This window comes from Plecotus auritus (assembly GCF_963455305.1).
Source record: "Plecotus auritus genome assembly, chromosome: 7".
NCBI classification, from domain to species: Eukaryota; Metazoa; Chordata; class Mammalia; order Chiroptera; family Vespertilionidae; genus Plecotus; species Plecotus auritus.
Window position 1 is genome coordinate 68,335,227 of NC_137774.1, and position 15,598 is coordinate 68,350,824.

General features: G+C 57.6%; 1 protein-coding gene across 3 annotated transcripts in view; it reads left to right on the plus strand.

Moving 5' to 3' along the window:
• The window catches only part of GSG1L (GSG1 like), a 200,358-nt gene extending 185,236 nt beyond the window's left edge, over window positions 1–15,122 (plus strand). The window contains exon 7 of one of the 3 annotated variants that reach the window (XM_080682039.1): window positions 10,711–15,122. In XM_080682039.1, coding sequence (XP_080538165.1) covers window positions 10,711–10,808 — 98 coding nt within the window. In that variant the 3' untranslated portion in view covers window positions 10,809–15,122. The remainder of the gene's footprint in view (window positions 1–10,710) is intronic. The other 2 variants (XM_080682040.1, XM_080682041.1) reach the window with 2 other exon arrangements.
• The last annotated feature ends 476 nt before the right edge of the window (window positions 15,123–15,598 follow it).

The following is a 15,598-nucleotide window of genomic DNA, read 5'->3' on the forward strand; positions in this document are numbered from 1 at the left end:
GAGCAAGGAGGGCACAGACCCCAGAGCAAGGGGGGCACAGACCCCGGAGCAAGGCGGGCACAGACCCCGGGAGCAAGGGGGGCACAGACCCCGGGAGCAAGGGGGGCACAGACCGCAGGAGCAAGGGGGGCACAGACCCCGGGAGCAAGGGGGCACAGACCCCGGGAGCAAGGGGGGCACAGACCCCAGAGCAAGGGGGGCACAGACCCCAGAGCAAGGGGGGCACAGGCCACGGGAGCAAGGGGGGCACAGACCCCAGAGCAAGGGGGGCACAGGCCACGGGAGCAAGGGGGGCACAGACCCCGGGATCAAGGGGGGCACAGACCCCGGGATCAAGGCGGGCACAGACTGCGGGAGCTGGCAGTCCAGGGAGAGGAGCAAGCAGAAGTGAACCCAGAAACAAACAAGACCTCCTCAGGGGCTAAGGGGCAGTGTGCGATGGTGAAGAGGAAGCAGACCGGCGGCTCCTTTAGAGCCACGTCTCCGAGGAGGGGGAAGGGAAGGATGAGAAGGAGTCGGTCAAATAAAGGGCCAGGCAGAGGGGCCGCGGGGGCACAGCCCGGGGGCAGGAGCAGCCAGGCCTGGGAGCCAGCGTGGCCGTGGCGGGAGGTGGTGGGAGTGGGAGGCGGGGCTGGAGGTAGGGGGGCAGCCGTGGGAAGAGGGGGTGTCGTGGGGACCCCGGGCATTTTGAGCAGGGAAGAGACCTTTCAGATTATATATCTACATCCGTCTGTACACCTAGAGCTATACAGGCAGGCAAAAGCAGGTTTACAGTTGTGAGAGTGCCGTGGTTATTCCTGTATTACCATGTATTAACTATTCTGCTCTCTCCCAATGTGGGCCTCCTCAGTCTGTTTATCTGTGTCCCTGTCCTTATCCGTCTCTCCCTCCACCCACAGGCGGGAAAGGACTGGAGGGGAGCTGGGCACGGCCCGCACAGCTTAGCGGGTGTTGCTCTCATTCCCGGGAGAGACAGCAGCGGCCGGAGATGGAACGGAGATCAAAGCGGGGCAGGGGTGTGTGGGGGGGTCTTTGCTGGAAGAATTGTCGGTGTCGTCGTTGTTTGGGTTCCGGAGACTGGGTTGTCGTAGTTTGTTGTTGAATAAGGATTCGACAGCAAGTAGCTTGCTTGGTGACCTCAGAAAACCCAAGTAGGAGCAGGCGCGGGGATGAAGCAGGGCAAGGCGGGTGGCGGTGAACGCCCATTGTCCAGCCGCCAGCGCTGTCCCCCGCAGGGCCTTGGGCAGCCAGTGCGGAGCACACGCGTCTGAGTCATCCCCCAGACGTGACAGCACGTCCTGGTCGTTGTCCGAGGCCGCAGGTGGACCGGGGTGAGCGTCGCTGGGGCCGTGAGGCGCTGTGCGGGAGGCCAGCAGTGTGCCCATCTCAGTGCTGTGGGGAGGACAGGTTTGTGGGCTTCACCCACGTCCAGTCTGAGGGCGGGCAGGCTGGGGATGGAGATAGTGGAAAGCAAGGGGCTGCCGGGACCCTTCAGGGAAAAGTGTGGGGGGAGGCAGTGAGGCAACGAGGTCCTAACTCCCTGGGTCCCAAGGAGAAGCTGGGGAAGCAGGGGGATGGGCTGTGAAAAGCTGTCAGCTGCCCCTCCCCCAAGGTTCCCAATTCCCAGCCTTTCAGGGAAGCAATGAACCTCAGACCCACCACAGCGCTGCCAGGCGTGCCTTTCACCAGGGAGCCGAGCTGGCAGCTTTGGCTGATTCTCCCAGGGGCCGGGGAGGCGCTGGGGATCCAGAGTTAAAAGAACGAGGAAGAGCTGATTTGGCTCAGTGGACAGAGCGTCAGCCTGGGGACTGAAGGGTCCCAGGTTTGATTCCGGTCAAGGGCACGTGCCCGGGTTGCGGGCTCGATCCCCACTGGGGGGCGCGCAGGAGGCAGCTGATCAGTGGTTCTCTCTTATCATTGATGTTTCTCTCTCTTCCTCTCTGAAATCAATCAATGTATACCTAAAAGAACGAGGAAGAAAAGGGCCCATCTGCTGTCGGAGCTGAGGGAGGAGCGGGCCAGAAAGTGTCGAATGCCTGTGTGCAGTCACTTTAATTATCCTAAAGGGGCTGCTTCTGTGGCCACAGGAAAGTCATTTATTCATTCACTTATTAGTAGTGAACAAATCTTTACTACAGATGCTGCCCCGGGTGGGGCCTGTGCTGAGCATGGGGAGAGATAAGGCCTGATCCTGGGCCGGCAGCTCCCAGGCCACCGCTGTGCCGTGTGGCCTGAGCTACACTGGGGTCAACCCAGGCGCCTCGTCTGGCCGGGGGTGAGGGTGGGTGCAGGAGAGGGAGGGCTGGGCAGGGAACTTAGTCGGGGGTGGTCCAACCTGCTGGAATCCATAGCCGTGGTGGTGACACCTGGCCTTGATGACAGTAACCAGCGAGAAGAGTCAGGCCCCACGTCTGATGCTGTACCTCAGCTTTGTGCACCTGCCGAGGATGTCACATCTACCCACTCATTTAATCCTAAACACAGCCCATTTTACAGACAGGGGCAGTGAGGCCCACGGAAGGGGTGCTGTGCCAGGAGATGGCTGGGCTGGGATTTGCATGGAGCCCATCTGGCTCCAGAGGCCGTACCCTGAGCCACCAGGGTGAGCTTCCACATGTCAGTAACCGGGTCCCCGTGGGGGGACACCCCACCTGCCAAGCGGGGCAGCCTATGAGGGTACAGGGCGCAGCCACTGTGGACTTGGTCCTCACAGAGCTCGGGCTGGGAAAGCAGCCCGATCGGACCGTCCCGGGAACGACGCCGTCTCCAGAATGCAGCCTCTTCGCCGCTAGTGGGTTTTTGGCCAAGAAAATATTTTGGAGATGCCTGGGCAGGTTTTGCAATATTTCTGCACCCAGGAGCTGCTCAGCTTTGGTGGTGGGCTGACTTTTGGGCACCGGGGACTGGGGAGGAGGAATGCCGGGAGCCCGAGTTATTACACACGTGCTGTGAGCGGGTCTCTGCTGAGCCCTTCGCAAGGGTGCGTGGCGGCGGCCTGGGAAGGGAGGACGGCTATGATGCATGTGAAAACTAAGGCGCTGAAAGGCAAAGGGACTTGGCGGAGATCTTCAGTCCCCTGGGGGCGCAGCGCAGCTTGCGGTAGAGCTTTCCCTCACCCTGGGGGCCAGGCTGTCCTGCTCTGGCGCCCTGAACCCTCGACCACGGTCCTCTCCCCCTGGCCTTTCTTGAGCAGACGAAACATTGCCTTCACAGGGCCTCTGCACCTGCTGTCCTCTCTGCCCGGAATGCTCTCCCTCTAACGCCCTGGATGGCTGACTTCGTCTCATCTTTAGTCTCGGCCAGCAGGCCACTTGCTCAGAGAAGCGGCCCCAGCTGCCCGCCATCGCCTTGTTTTCTGTCCATCCCAGTGTCCGCCCCGCTCGGACCTTTCACATGGACATGCTTGCGTTTGGTTCTGTTGTCTCTCCCCGCTGGGTTCCCTGAGAACAGGCACCCTGTCTTGTTTTGTTCGTGTCTGTATCCCGAGAGCCTAGAACAGTGCGTGGCACGCAGTAGGTACTCAACGGCTGGCTCTGACCTCCAATTCCCTCCCACTCTTTCCCACCCGAGCAGCCACTGTGACATGAGCAGCGACATTTACTTTTGGTTATCTTAAATTGGTTACTGTTTCTTAGGCTGCTGTGATATGGATTCTGCCACGATTTTTTTTTTTTTCCTGAGGAAAGCGTTTGCTTCTGAAACCTGCCTTTGGGGCTTTGCAGGGCCACCAGCTCGCTCAGAAGCACATCAGATGTGACATTTGACGGAGAGGCTGCTGCCTTATGGTCCAGGTGTCTGCATCTTCCTTTCAGGGGCAACTGGGGTTTGCAACTGATTGCAGCTGTCAAGTTCAATGCCCAAGACAAGCTTTTGATTTTGCCAGGTGTGTCTGGGAGGCTGAGCTGGGTGAGGCTGTCGCTCACTGGCAACAGAGGTGGCTTCTGGGAGCTCCGTCTAGACGAGTCTCTGCCGCCACTGCCCTCAAAACAGCACAGGGAATTGCAAGGAAGACTTTTCTGGACCCAGAGCAACTTGGCATTTTTATTAGATCAAGATCAAATCCAATGGAGTCCCGTTGAAGTCTGCTCCTTTATTAAAATGGAAACAGACACTATTTCTGAAATTAGTATCAATGCCAACTTGTTGGGCCCACAGACAGGCTTGCAGCTTGGTAATGCCTGGCATGGGGGTTGAGAGGTCCAAGCCAATGTCAGCATCAGAATCACCTGGGGCGGGGGTGGGGGGGGATGCTCCTTAAAATGCAGATCGCCAGGCCCAGCCCTGGATTTGGGGCTCAGGGGGGCTGGACGGGGCCTGGGGTTCACATTTCTAACACATCCCCAGTGATGCCACTTCTGCTGGCCCACAGACCAAGCCCCAAGCAGCACTCGCCCCAGCCCAACACCTGCCCCTCCGAGTCTGCTTTGTCCCTTGCTTGGGCTATTCAGCGGTTCTGGGTGGAAATTGCTGCTCTAGGGCCAACGCCCTGCCAATCCTCCTCCTAAGACACAAACCTGACCATGCTTTCCTCACCCCCAGCTCCACACCCTCCTGTGGTGACACCGGGTGGTGGCGGGCGCTGGGCCGGCCCCTCTGGCACATCCCCGCCGAGACCTCCCCTCACCAGCCCATCATGACTTCATCTTTCTTCAGCCACTCACCACGCTGAGTCGTCTTTGGGAACTCTCTCTCCACTAGAATGGAGACGTCCCTGGACGGGGACCTCGCTGCCTGGTTCACGGGCAGCCCCGGTGTGAGCACGTAGTCTGTCGCCAGCGCCTTCTGGGACTGACTGACTTCCGGGACCCGCTCCCCAGGCAGTGTGGCTCTGAGGAGCAGGTCCGGTTACAGGTGGTGACCCTTGGCTTCCCAGAAACAACGCCGTTTTCCTGGCGACTCCACACTGAAGCTGCCACTGTTCTTCTTATGCCTGTTTTTGCGTGAGGCCGTGCTCCTGCAATCACTCCTGACCCCAAGAAACACTTGGGGCAGCTGTTAAAATACTGGCCTTGCTGGAGATGTCAGTGCTCTGCTTTGGGGCAGGCCCAGAATCCAACCTTAAATCTGATGACCCGGTAGAATCCCCCGGGATGGGAGGGACCCTATCCCCCAGGAGGCCTGCTGAGTCCTTCACACATGCACCCTGCACTCCTCACCCCAGCTTCCCAGGCCTCCTTGCTTTCCCTAGCCACCAACATTGCCGGGTTTTCACACCTCCTCAAAACCTCATTTACCTGCCAAGGACCTATTTCACACCCTATTCCTTCTGCCAGGAGGACACCTGCTCCCTTCCTCCATTTGGCAAACAAAACAGAACAAAAAAACCCACAAAAAAACCCCAGTGGAATCATGAGCCCCACAGGTGCTTTCAAAGTCTGGCTCAAATGTCTGGGAACAGCCACCAGCGCCTCCCCAGCCCTGGCAGTGGTGGTCACCCTCACCTCTGCATTTTCCTGGCCAGGCACCCACATCGATGAGGCAGAACTTAGTTACCCAGGCTTTGGAGTGAGATTGCCTGGGTTCAAATCCCAGCAGAGAGACCTTGGACAAATGACAACCTATTTGGGCCTCAGTTTTCTCATCCATAAAATGGGCATAGTAATGACACCTAACTCATTTCTGAGGAGTAACTGAGCCAGTGACGCACAGGCAGTGGCGCCGGGATGTGACATAGTGAGAGCTGAAAGCGTGTTTGCTCTTATCGTCTCCTCGTGTGCTGTAGACACGGTGGGGGGAGGGGGGAGAGGGGGTAGGTCTGTGCCTCACTCATGTCTGTAGACCAGGCACTCAATATGGAGCTGACACACAGTAGGTGCTCAGCAAATGTTTAACAAGGGAATGAAAGAATCAGTGGCTCTGAGGACAGGGGGCGGGTTAGGTGGACTCAGTCTGATTTCAAGTGTGAAAAAGAGACAAAGAGAATGTTTTAGCACAGACACATGGGTCTGGGAAGATGGACTCCGGTGAAGGAAGGATGGGGGTCCCCATTCAATCCCCTGGATAATATGCCCCTAAGGTGGACCAGTCAACCCAACTTTGCCCTCCATGTGGGTCCCACACAGTCTGCTCTTCTTCCCAAGTCCCCCAGACGTCATTCATTCAGCAGCCGCGTACCATCAGCACTGGCCTGGGATTGCCCTCGTGCTGGGACGCGGTGACGGGTAAAAGCAGAGCTGTCTGTGTCCTCACGCTGCGTCCGGCCTAGGATGGAAACTGGGAGGGGAGGTAACATCTCACCAGATGTGATGGAGTCCCTGAGCCCCTCAGGGTGCGGCTTTACAGAGCAGGGTCCCCTGAGAGAGGCCCTCGGGTGCCTTGCCAGGGTTGTGACATTTTAGGCAATGCAAGAGGGATGGTGGTATCACTAGCTGAAGAGTCTTCAAAACCAGGCATCTTGGCGCTCCCCTTGATTCATTTCTCCCCACATGACATCCCTTTTTAGAGCCGGGGTTCAAGGTTAGGCAGCCAAACTGCAGGCTCTGGCTGGGCCTTCAGCACCTCGGACAGCGGGAGTCTCCAGAAGGCACGCCCTTTTAAAGGGATCTGGCTCTTGGCTCTTGGTGCCGGGCTGGGCTGCAGTGGGGTTGGAGCTCCAGTACTAGCCACCTGCCCACCCCGAAGCCCGCCCACCCTCACTAACTTCTCCACCACCTCCAGAGCACCTCGGACAAGTGCCCTCCCCTCCAAGAGCCCGTTTCCCCATCTGCAATGCACCCCGTGGTGGCATGGGCATTGGCATTCTTGGTTTCCAAGGGCCTCCCAACGGAACGAACCCATTTTAGATGTGATTTCACTCAGTTCCGCAGAGCTAAGAGCTGACCCCTGGATCCTGGTGCCTTGGAGAGAGTCAGGACAGTGATTTTCCTGTTAAGACGGGAAGAGACGGACGCGAAGTATGTTCACGTTTTGATATTTGGGTTTAAAATGGAAGAGAAATCACATGGAGAGCCTCCAATGTGCTGAGGACTCTGCGAAGCCTCGGAGGTTTCCGGGGATTTAAAATACAGTACTGCCACCAGCCTTCGGAGTGGGGCCGTGGACAGATCTCTTCCCACCAGGGGCCTGGGCTTCCCCTCTGTGAAGAGGCAGGTGCACCCAGCACTGCAAATGGTCTGGCACTTCGTTTTCACGTCTCTCTGAGATTGGGTAACGGGGGCTTCTCTGCAGGGGCCTCCTGCTGCTTTCTGGGTCGCATCCGTTTGCTGTCTCAGAGAGGTGACCTAACTTGTCAAAAGTCACGCAGCTCAATGCAAAGGTCACGCAGCGTGTAAGTGGGAGAACTTGGATTTGAACCGATGACTGTCAGACTCCAAGTACAGTTGTTCGCCCTACCCCCCCCCCCCCCACCACCCAAGGAGGAGAGGCTGAGCAGAGAGCCTCTCATGGTGAACAGACTCAGGCTGGGAAGGACAGGTGAAGCCCCCCATCCCCACCACCACCCCCCGCCCCACTCAGGGTCACTCCATCCCCCTCCTGCACAGTTTCTTTGTTATAAAGCCAGCTCAGGACTCCCTCTGTGCCCGGCCAGGTGTGTGTGTGTGGGGGGGCGGGGGGTGAGGGCCCCAGGAGGGAGCTGCCTGATCTCTGCCTGCATCAAACCCCCAGGTTAGTTGGGGAAACACCACAACACAAAGTGACAAGCACAGGGGGAGAAGGATGTGCAGTGTGTGGGGGACACAAAGAGGGAGCATTTCAAAGAGAAGTGGGGACTGGACAGCCAGAGGCCAGCAGGGAGATCACCCTGGCAGAGAGGCAGGGCGTGCGAAGCCACAGACGGACGCGTGGAGTGGGACGCAGGTGGAGAAACGGGCAGACACGGCCTCCTGGGTGGAGTCTGGCCTCAGAATTCTGCTTGGCCCACGGGTGACTTAAATTTTTTAAAATCTTAGTTGTGATCATTTTCACTGGAGATTTTAATTTGAAACTCCGATTCAGTTTGTCGGAACGCTTTGGAAGACGAGAGCTCACAGTCCCCGCAGCAAGCACTGCCGGGAGCTGAGGAACGGCCGCTCTGGCCTCTGCCCACTCCCGGTATCGCCTGGGCCGGGGCATTTGGACGTAGGGTTTCTCAATCTGCAGTGTTAGGGCTGTTTTGTTTTTGCTTTGCTTTGTTTCTTGGCTGGTGACTGGCCCCACAGAGAAGGGACTATAAGGAGGGAGTGAGCGGGGAGTCCTGGTGGGCAGTGGGGGCTCTCAGGCCTGCGGAGGACAGAACACCCAGCCCCCCAGCAAGTGGCTCTGAGCCCCAAGCCCTGCTGGGAGGCTGGAGAGGGGAGGAGGGCCTGGTCTTCAGTGACTTGGCCTCTGGATCCAGGGGGCAAGGAGCCTGATTTTAACTCAAGGAAGGACAGGGATCATGGCCTTTCTTTACTTTTTAAAATTTAATTTTTAGAGAGAGTGGGAGGGAGGGGGAGAGAGAGAGAGAGAGAGAGCAACATCAATGTGAGAGAGACACATCAATTGGTTGCTTCCCGCACATGCCCAGACTGGGGCCAAAGATGAACCTGAAACCCAGGTACGTGCCCTTGACCGGGAATCGAACCTGTGACCCTTCAGTGGGGGGCGGAGGGAGGGGGGCGACGCTCTAACCACTGATCACACTGACCAGGGTTAATTATTTTATTTCATTTATTGTTGACCTTTTCTCTGTTCCAATGAACTCTCCAGGGTTATGCCTATTAGCAACGTAAGAACAACTACAATCACTTTTAAACACTCATTTAGGGAAGTAATCAAACCTTCCTTTGCACCAAATGTTTGCTTTTAGATTTTTTTTAAAAATCTCAAACTCTAATACCTTGGCAGCAAGCACTTCCAAAGAACGCAACTGTCTCAGTGACTGGGGCCAAAACAAATGTTTTTCCTGAGGCCACACGATCCCAGAATGTTTGCCAACTGTTTCCCACCCCTTCTAAAAGATAGAGTGAAGTGAGCAGAGCACCAGCCAACACTGACGGATATTAAACCGGAGAAAGCCAGAGGGGAAACGCGCCGCGCATGGCCATCTTCACTCCCTGTTCCTTCCGCCTCTGTTACCGGGGAACCTTCCCTGCTCAGAGCTGCTTTGTGTGGAGGAGGTGTGCGAGCAGGGGCTCGGCTTCAGCAGGGATTTCCACGCCCAGGGGTTCGCTGTAAAGGCGCTCACTGACCTGCAGGGTGACAAGAAGGTCTGAGTACCCCTTTGCGCAGGAAAAAACACACGGAGCAAGTGTCTTTTAACGTGAAAGTTTGCAATCAGGAAGAAATTTATTCAATCCAGTTCCACTCTGGTGGGACTCCTAAGGTGGCCGCTGTCTTTGTTGCGTCTCGGTTTCCTCATCTGTGACATGGCGGTGGCTGCCTCCCGGCGTGGTGTCCTGTCCATTTCTCCCATGCCCTCCAGGGTGCCCCTCCTTCTTCACCCCCATCGACCCCGTGCAGCGGCCTCCCTGGGTTGAGCCATAGCTCTCCTGGGCCCCCGGCTGAGGAGAGTCACTCGGGGTGGGTGTTTGAGATGAAGGGGACCCCTGCGGGCTGAGAGAGGACGCTGAGGGCTTGCTGCAGGAGGCAGATGTGAGCTGGGCCTTGAGGGTTTGAGTCACGGCAGGTACAAGGACATTGTGCCCTTTAGGCCACAGTGTGGAGAGGAAAATGGTCTGGCATGTCAGAAAGACGTCAGGGAGGCTCTTGCATGGAGCAAGCTCCTGAGGCTCAGGGAAAACTGGGGTGTGCCCGTGCATCAGGACAGCTCCCAGCCCTCCTGCTGAGGGGTGGGCCTCTGCCCGGGAGCTTGGCCCAGAGAGCTGCTCGGAGTCAGCCGGGCCCTCGCTGTCCCTGGGCCAGCTAAGGACTGGCCCACGTGCCTCTCCACGCGTCCTCACCCTCCCACAGCTCCCAGCACACGCAGGACACAGTGCAGCTCAGGCACATGGGCCGATGGGTGGGGAGGGGTGGTTGCGGGGTGGCTGGGATGGGTGGTGGGTAAATGGTGGGCAGGGGAGCGATTGGTGGGACTGAGGGAGTGGGTGGGTGAAAGGAAAGCAGAGATGGAGAGTGGGTGGGGGTGGCCTGGTGTAAGGTGGGTGAGTGTGGTAGGAGGGTGTGAGGGCTGGTGGTGGGGCAGGGGTGGGATGTTGGTGAGTTGGGGGCAGGAGGATGGGGTTGGGGACTTGGTGCGTTAGCGGGTGTGTCAGCAGGCTGGGAGTAGGCGAAAAGGTGGTGAGTAGGAGGGTGGATGGCGGGTGAACGAGTGGTTGTTTGGGGCTGTGGGTAGAGGTGTATGTGGGAAGCAGGGCTGGTGGGTGTGTTAAGGGGGTGGTGGGAGGATGGATGGTGCACGGTGGCGTGTGGTGTGTTGGTGGGCGGAGGTGCGTGAGTGGGTTTTAGGGCTGCGGGCGAGTGTTGGGGGGGGAGTGTGTGAGTGGAGTGGTGGATACATTGGTGGCTGTGGATATTGGCAGGTGTATGTCTAGGTGTTGGTGGACTGGTGGGTGGATGGTGGGTAGGGGGCGTGGGGTGGGGTGGAGAGCTGGGTATGTGGATGGGTGAGCTGGTGAATGTGACAGTGGGTGGGAGCTGCATGTGGGCAGACAGCTGGGTCGGGGGAGTGTTGGAGGTCAGGTGGGAGGCCAGTGGGTGGGTGGGTAGTGAGCTGGTGGGGCAGTGGGCAGGAGGGGCGCAGGGGTGCAGGGGGAGGGAGCACTGTTAGCCTGACCCCCCGTCTCTCGGCAGGACACCAGCCACACATGGGCGATTCCTGGCCGCGGAGCTCTGCACACGAGGCCGCGGAACTGAGCCGCCAGTGCTGGGTCCTGGGGCACTGGGTGTGACCGAGACCAGCCGGCCCAGACCCAGCCACCGTCAGCACCAGCCCCCCAACAAGGCCGCGCGTCTGGCGCCACCGAAACCTGGCCTGTGCGCTCTGAACCCAGCCAGCCTGCACGGGAGACACCGGCCGGCCCTGCCCATCACTGCCTGGGTCTCGGGCCCGAGCAGTGGGGCCTGCGGGCCTGCGGGCCTGCGGAGTACACAGGGCTGCACAGAGCAACTTCGGGACAGCAACTTCTCACTCTTGCGGGTGCCAGGAAAAACGCGGACATCGGCCATTGGAAGCCTGGGGTCCCCCGAGCCAGCTAGGAAGTTCAGGAGGTGCCCAGTGACACATAACCTTTCGGGGGCAGGGCATGGCACTGCAGGGGTCACACAGCAAGCACACAGCAGGGGCTGAATAAATGCTTGTTGAACCTGTTTTCTTGCTGTGTGTGTGGAGGCCAGTTGCTCTCTGGGCTTGGCTGCCCCTTCATGGCTCCATCCTATCAGGTCCCCGAGGAGCCTGAGGTGGACAGCCTGAGTGTGCTGCGGCCAGAGTCCGACACGGTGTGGGAGGGAGGAAGCCTAGAGCCTCGCTGGGTCTGGGGGTCGGGTCAGGCTGCAGGCGGCCTTGGATTCCAGAGGGTGGGTAGGGTGGGGGCGTCAGGCAGATGGGAAATTTGGGATGGGCAAGAGAAAGGGCCTCACACCCAGATCCTCAGCCACTCTGACCCCCATGGGGACTCTTTACCTTACGTTTAGAGCCACCTTTACATCAAATACCAGGGCTTAGATGCTGAGGAAACAGACTTTTACTCTAAAGACAGGAGACCTTAGGATCACAGAGATGAAGAAAACTGACCCAAGATCACAAAGCTAGCAGAGTTGTGATCTGGACTATAGAAATGGGGCAGTGTTGGAGCTTGAACCAGGACTCCTGATGCCAAGAGACCCTGTCCCTTCCCCAAGGATTTCTAGAGCTTTCTCTCAAGCAGACAATGTTCTCCTTCATTCTTCCATAAACTCGCCACCAATTTAATCATTCATCCATCCATTTACCCATCATCCATCCATCACCCATCCATCCATTATCCATCCATCCATCCATCCATCCATCCATCCTTTATCCATCCATCATCCATCATCCATTCATCATCCATCATTCATTCATCATCCATCATCCATCCATTTACCCATCATCCATTCACCATCCATCTATCATTCATCCATCATTTATCCATCCATCATCCATCATCCATCCATCCATCAGTTGTCATAATTCCCTGCATCAGACATCCATACATCATTCTTTCATGCATCACCCATCCTCGTTTTTCAGCCATCCATCCATATATTTATCTGTCCAGTGATATAGCCCATTGTTCCTGTTATGGGCCAAGCACTGCGGTAGGCACCGGAGTAGGATATGGAACCATCCAGAGAGGGTATCTGTCTTCGCAGGGCTCACAGATGGGCAGGACAAATAACTAACAGACGATGACAGTTCAGTGTGAAGAGCTGCGGCGCCCAGCTCTGGGCCAGGCAGCGCGGGTTCAGATTCCAGCCCCTTCACTTGAGACCTTGGGCAACTTGCCTGACTTCTCTTGTGCCTCATCCTCGTGGGCACATAGGTGATCATTACAACTACCTCTTAAAGCTGCTTCGAGGGCTAAATGAGCTGATGTCCGTGAAGCATTTTGGACAGAGCCTGGCACAGTGCACGTGCTTTGCCAGTGTTTGCTCTTCCCGCCGTGGGGGGAGGAAGGGAGCTGTGGGCGCCCAAGGCAGCACCTGCTGGGCGGGGGGCAGTGGCGAGAGGAGGATCCTCTGGGAAAATGACACTTAAGCTAAAACATAAAGTTGTCTAGACGTCAGGTAGACACGCGTGTAGAGGGAAAGACAGTTGGGAGCATTGTAGGAACTTGAGAACAGTCTAACGGCAGGTGTGGTGAGAAAGGAGGGCAGCAAGGTGGTGATAACGCAGGTTGTGGAGGTGGGTGGGGCCAGGCCAGCGGGGCCGAAGCCCCTTAGGAAGCTTAGACTAGTCCTGGGCAGCGACAGCGGCTGCTTTCAGCACAGTGGGAAGCACCCAACTGCGCTTCTGGGAAGGCCATCACAGCCATGGACAGAGAATAGAGGGGCGAGCCCCGGCGTCCTCCTCACCCTGACTGAGGAGAGAGAAGAGGGTGTGACCCTGGGGACAGTACAGAGGGCAGATGCAGGAGCTAGTGAGGAGGGACAGATCAACGGGCTTGGGGTGGACTGAGGAAGGGAAAGTCCCGGTGCCTGGGGCTCCCGGTGGAGGTGTCTGCTCATTCATTCATTCATTCATTCATGCACTGATTAATTGAGTGAGTGCTTCATTAACCCATCTTTCATTTGCTCAGCTTTTTGGACCTACTATGTGGGGCAAGAGATGGGTCTGGAGAGAGAGGAGGCCCAATTACAAAGGCCTTGCCTGTCAGGACAGGAGTCCAGGCTTTGGCCTCTGGGCAAGAGGAACCCAGCGGCTACAAATGTGGGCTGGACGGCCGCCACACAGGCACTGGCCCGCACCTGGCTTCCAGAGCTCCGTGCTCACTGAGCTCCTTCTGAAGTTGGCAAGTGGACCTCAGAGGTCCAGGACATGCTTTTAGGTGGCACGTGGGTAAAATTTTAATCTATTTTAATAGTTGTGTTTATGTAACTGTGTCTTAGGAAAAAATGTATAACGCGCACATCAGTGCCTGAGTTCACAGACATTATTGCTTAAGATGAAACCAAAATAGGCATTTGAGTAAAAAGAAAGAGTCGGCCTAAAGAAAAATCTCATTAAATAAATAATTGTGCAAGTGTACGTGACTATGATATGTGGACGGCTCCCCGAGGGCCACTGCACCACCCCTCAGGCTTCAAGTCCTTTTGTCGTTTCTGGGCACCTGCGGGCAGGGTGTGAGAACAGCCTTACAGAGCCTGCAGCAGGAAGGCTGCTGGTTAGATGGAAGGAAGCACTTCCAGGCAGGCTGGCAAGTGACCCCAGTGGGTCCCCACGGAGGGTGACTGGGAGGCTCGCTTCATGCAGGAAGCACGTGCCACTCCCGGATCTGGGAGGAGGGAGAACCAGCTGGTTTGAAGGCAGGGATGCCTGAGTGAGCACAGAGAACATGCCAGGGAAGTGAAGGCCCCTCCTCTGGCCCCTGCAGCTTCCCCCGCTCAGTCCCGTGCCCGTGGACACTTTCTGGCCACTGCATGGCTGGTGCTGGCTTTGTGTGTGTGTGCGCCTTTCATCTTGACCCTCATACATTGGCCTGATCCACAGCCCAGAGCGGTTCTCATGTTCTGCTCTGGGGACTTGCACCCAGTGTCCCTGTGGTCACGTGCCCTGGGCTTGAGGGCACATGCTAACCTGGACACATCTGAGCGCAGGATGCCACTCTGCATGTACACGTGTGCTAACGTGTGTCCTTGGCACTCGTCATGCTGTGTGCCCCCATTGGACCCATACACTTGGGTGCACGTGTGTCTGCACTGACCCAGTGCCCTGAAATGGGGCTCTGCCCTCTCATTTGCCCACATCATTTGCCCTGTGTCCCCAGAGACAGAGGGCCTTCAGGGCCGTGGGCCTTACCCAGGTGGAGGGCTGATGGGCAGGCCCAGTCTCAGGGGGCACCCGGCTCATGTCCCTCTGCGGCTGGTGGCTGTGATGAGCCGTCATCCCGCCACCCCCACTGAAGCCAGCCGCCTGGCCTTCGGTAATGGAAACGTCAAGTTGATTCATGGGCATTCCTCAGCGGCAGCCAGGCCTGAGGACAGGCATGCTGGGAGGCCCATCCCCTGGGAAGAGCCGCTGCTGCCAGAATGCTGACCCCTTGCTTAGGAGGAAGTGAGGGTGGAGGAAAGCATCTGGGGCTGCCAAGTTAATTCTGACAACAAAAATGTCACTTCAGACTGTGAGAAGCGCTGTGGAGGTGAACCGGGGAGAGGCCTGATTGGGACCGGAGGGGGTGGGCAGGCCTCGCAGTGGAAGGGCCATGGCAGCAGGGACGGAGGATGAGGAAGGAGGCGGCAAGGGGTGTGGGCAGAGTCACAGCATGTGCAAAGGCCCTGGGGTTGAGGGCAACGCTGAGAGGCTCTCTGACAGGACAGGCTGCTTGGAGCTTGGGGCACGAGGTCTGCTGCTGAGGGGTCACTGCAGCCAGGGTGTGGGGACCTTGTGGATCATAACAAGGAGTGTGGCCTCGCCTGGGGCCACGGAGCCATTGACAGGAGGGCTTTTTGTTTGTTTGTTTGTTTGTTTGTTTGTTTGTGTCCAGTCCCAATATTGTATTTTGAACCAAAAATATTAAAAAAATTTGAACTGTATTAACTGGGTCTCAAAGAAAAGTGAAAGGCAACACAACAGAAGCTCAGCATGGGCAGTAACAGGGGTGCCAGGGCTGTTAGGAGGTGGGCGTGATCAGCTCTGCAGCCTGGGGATGGGAGTGGGGCAGAGGCTGGATGACCAGGGAGGGAGCGGCAGCAGGTCCCGGTGGACAGTTGGGGCCTAGGGGTGCTGGCACTGGGGACGGGAGAAGGAGCACAGTGTGCCTTAGAGATGAGAGGGGAGTGAGGGGCCTGGGGCATTAGGCCGGCTGGGTGTTGTCAGAGGCGCCTGTCTGGGCTCTGATGCTGTGCAGTGGGGACATGGTGGGCCGCATGGGCCTGTGGGAATCAGGAAGAGGTGCCCTTGGGTGGGTGAATCAAATAAGCTCCTGCCCCCAAACCACAGGAGGTGCGGCTCGAGCACACGGCTCGAGGGCTGGGATTCCACGCCATCGTCCCTTGGCCCTGG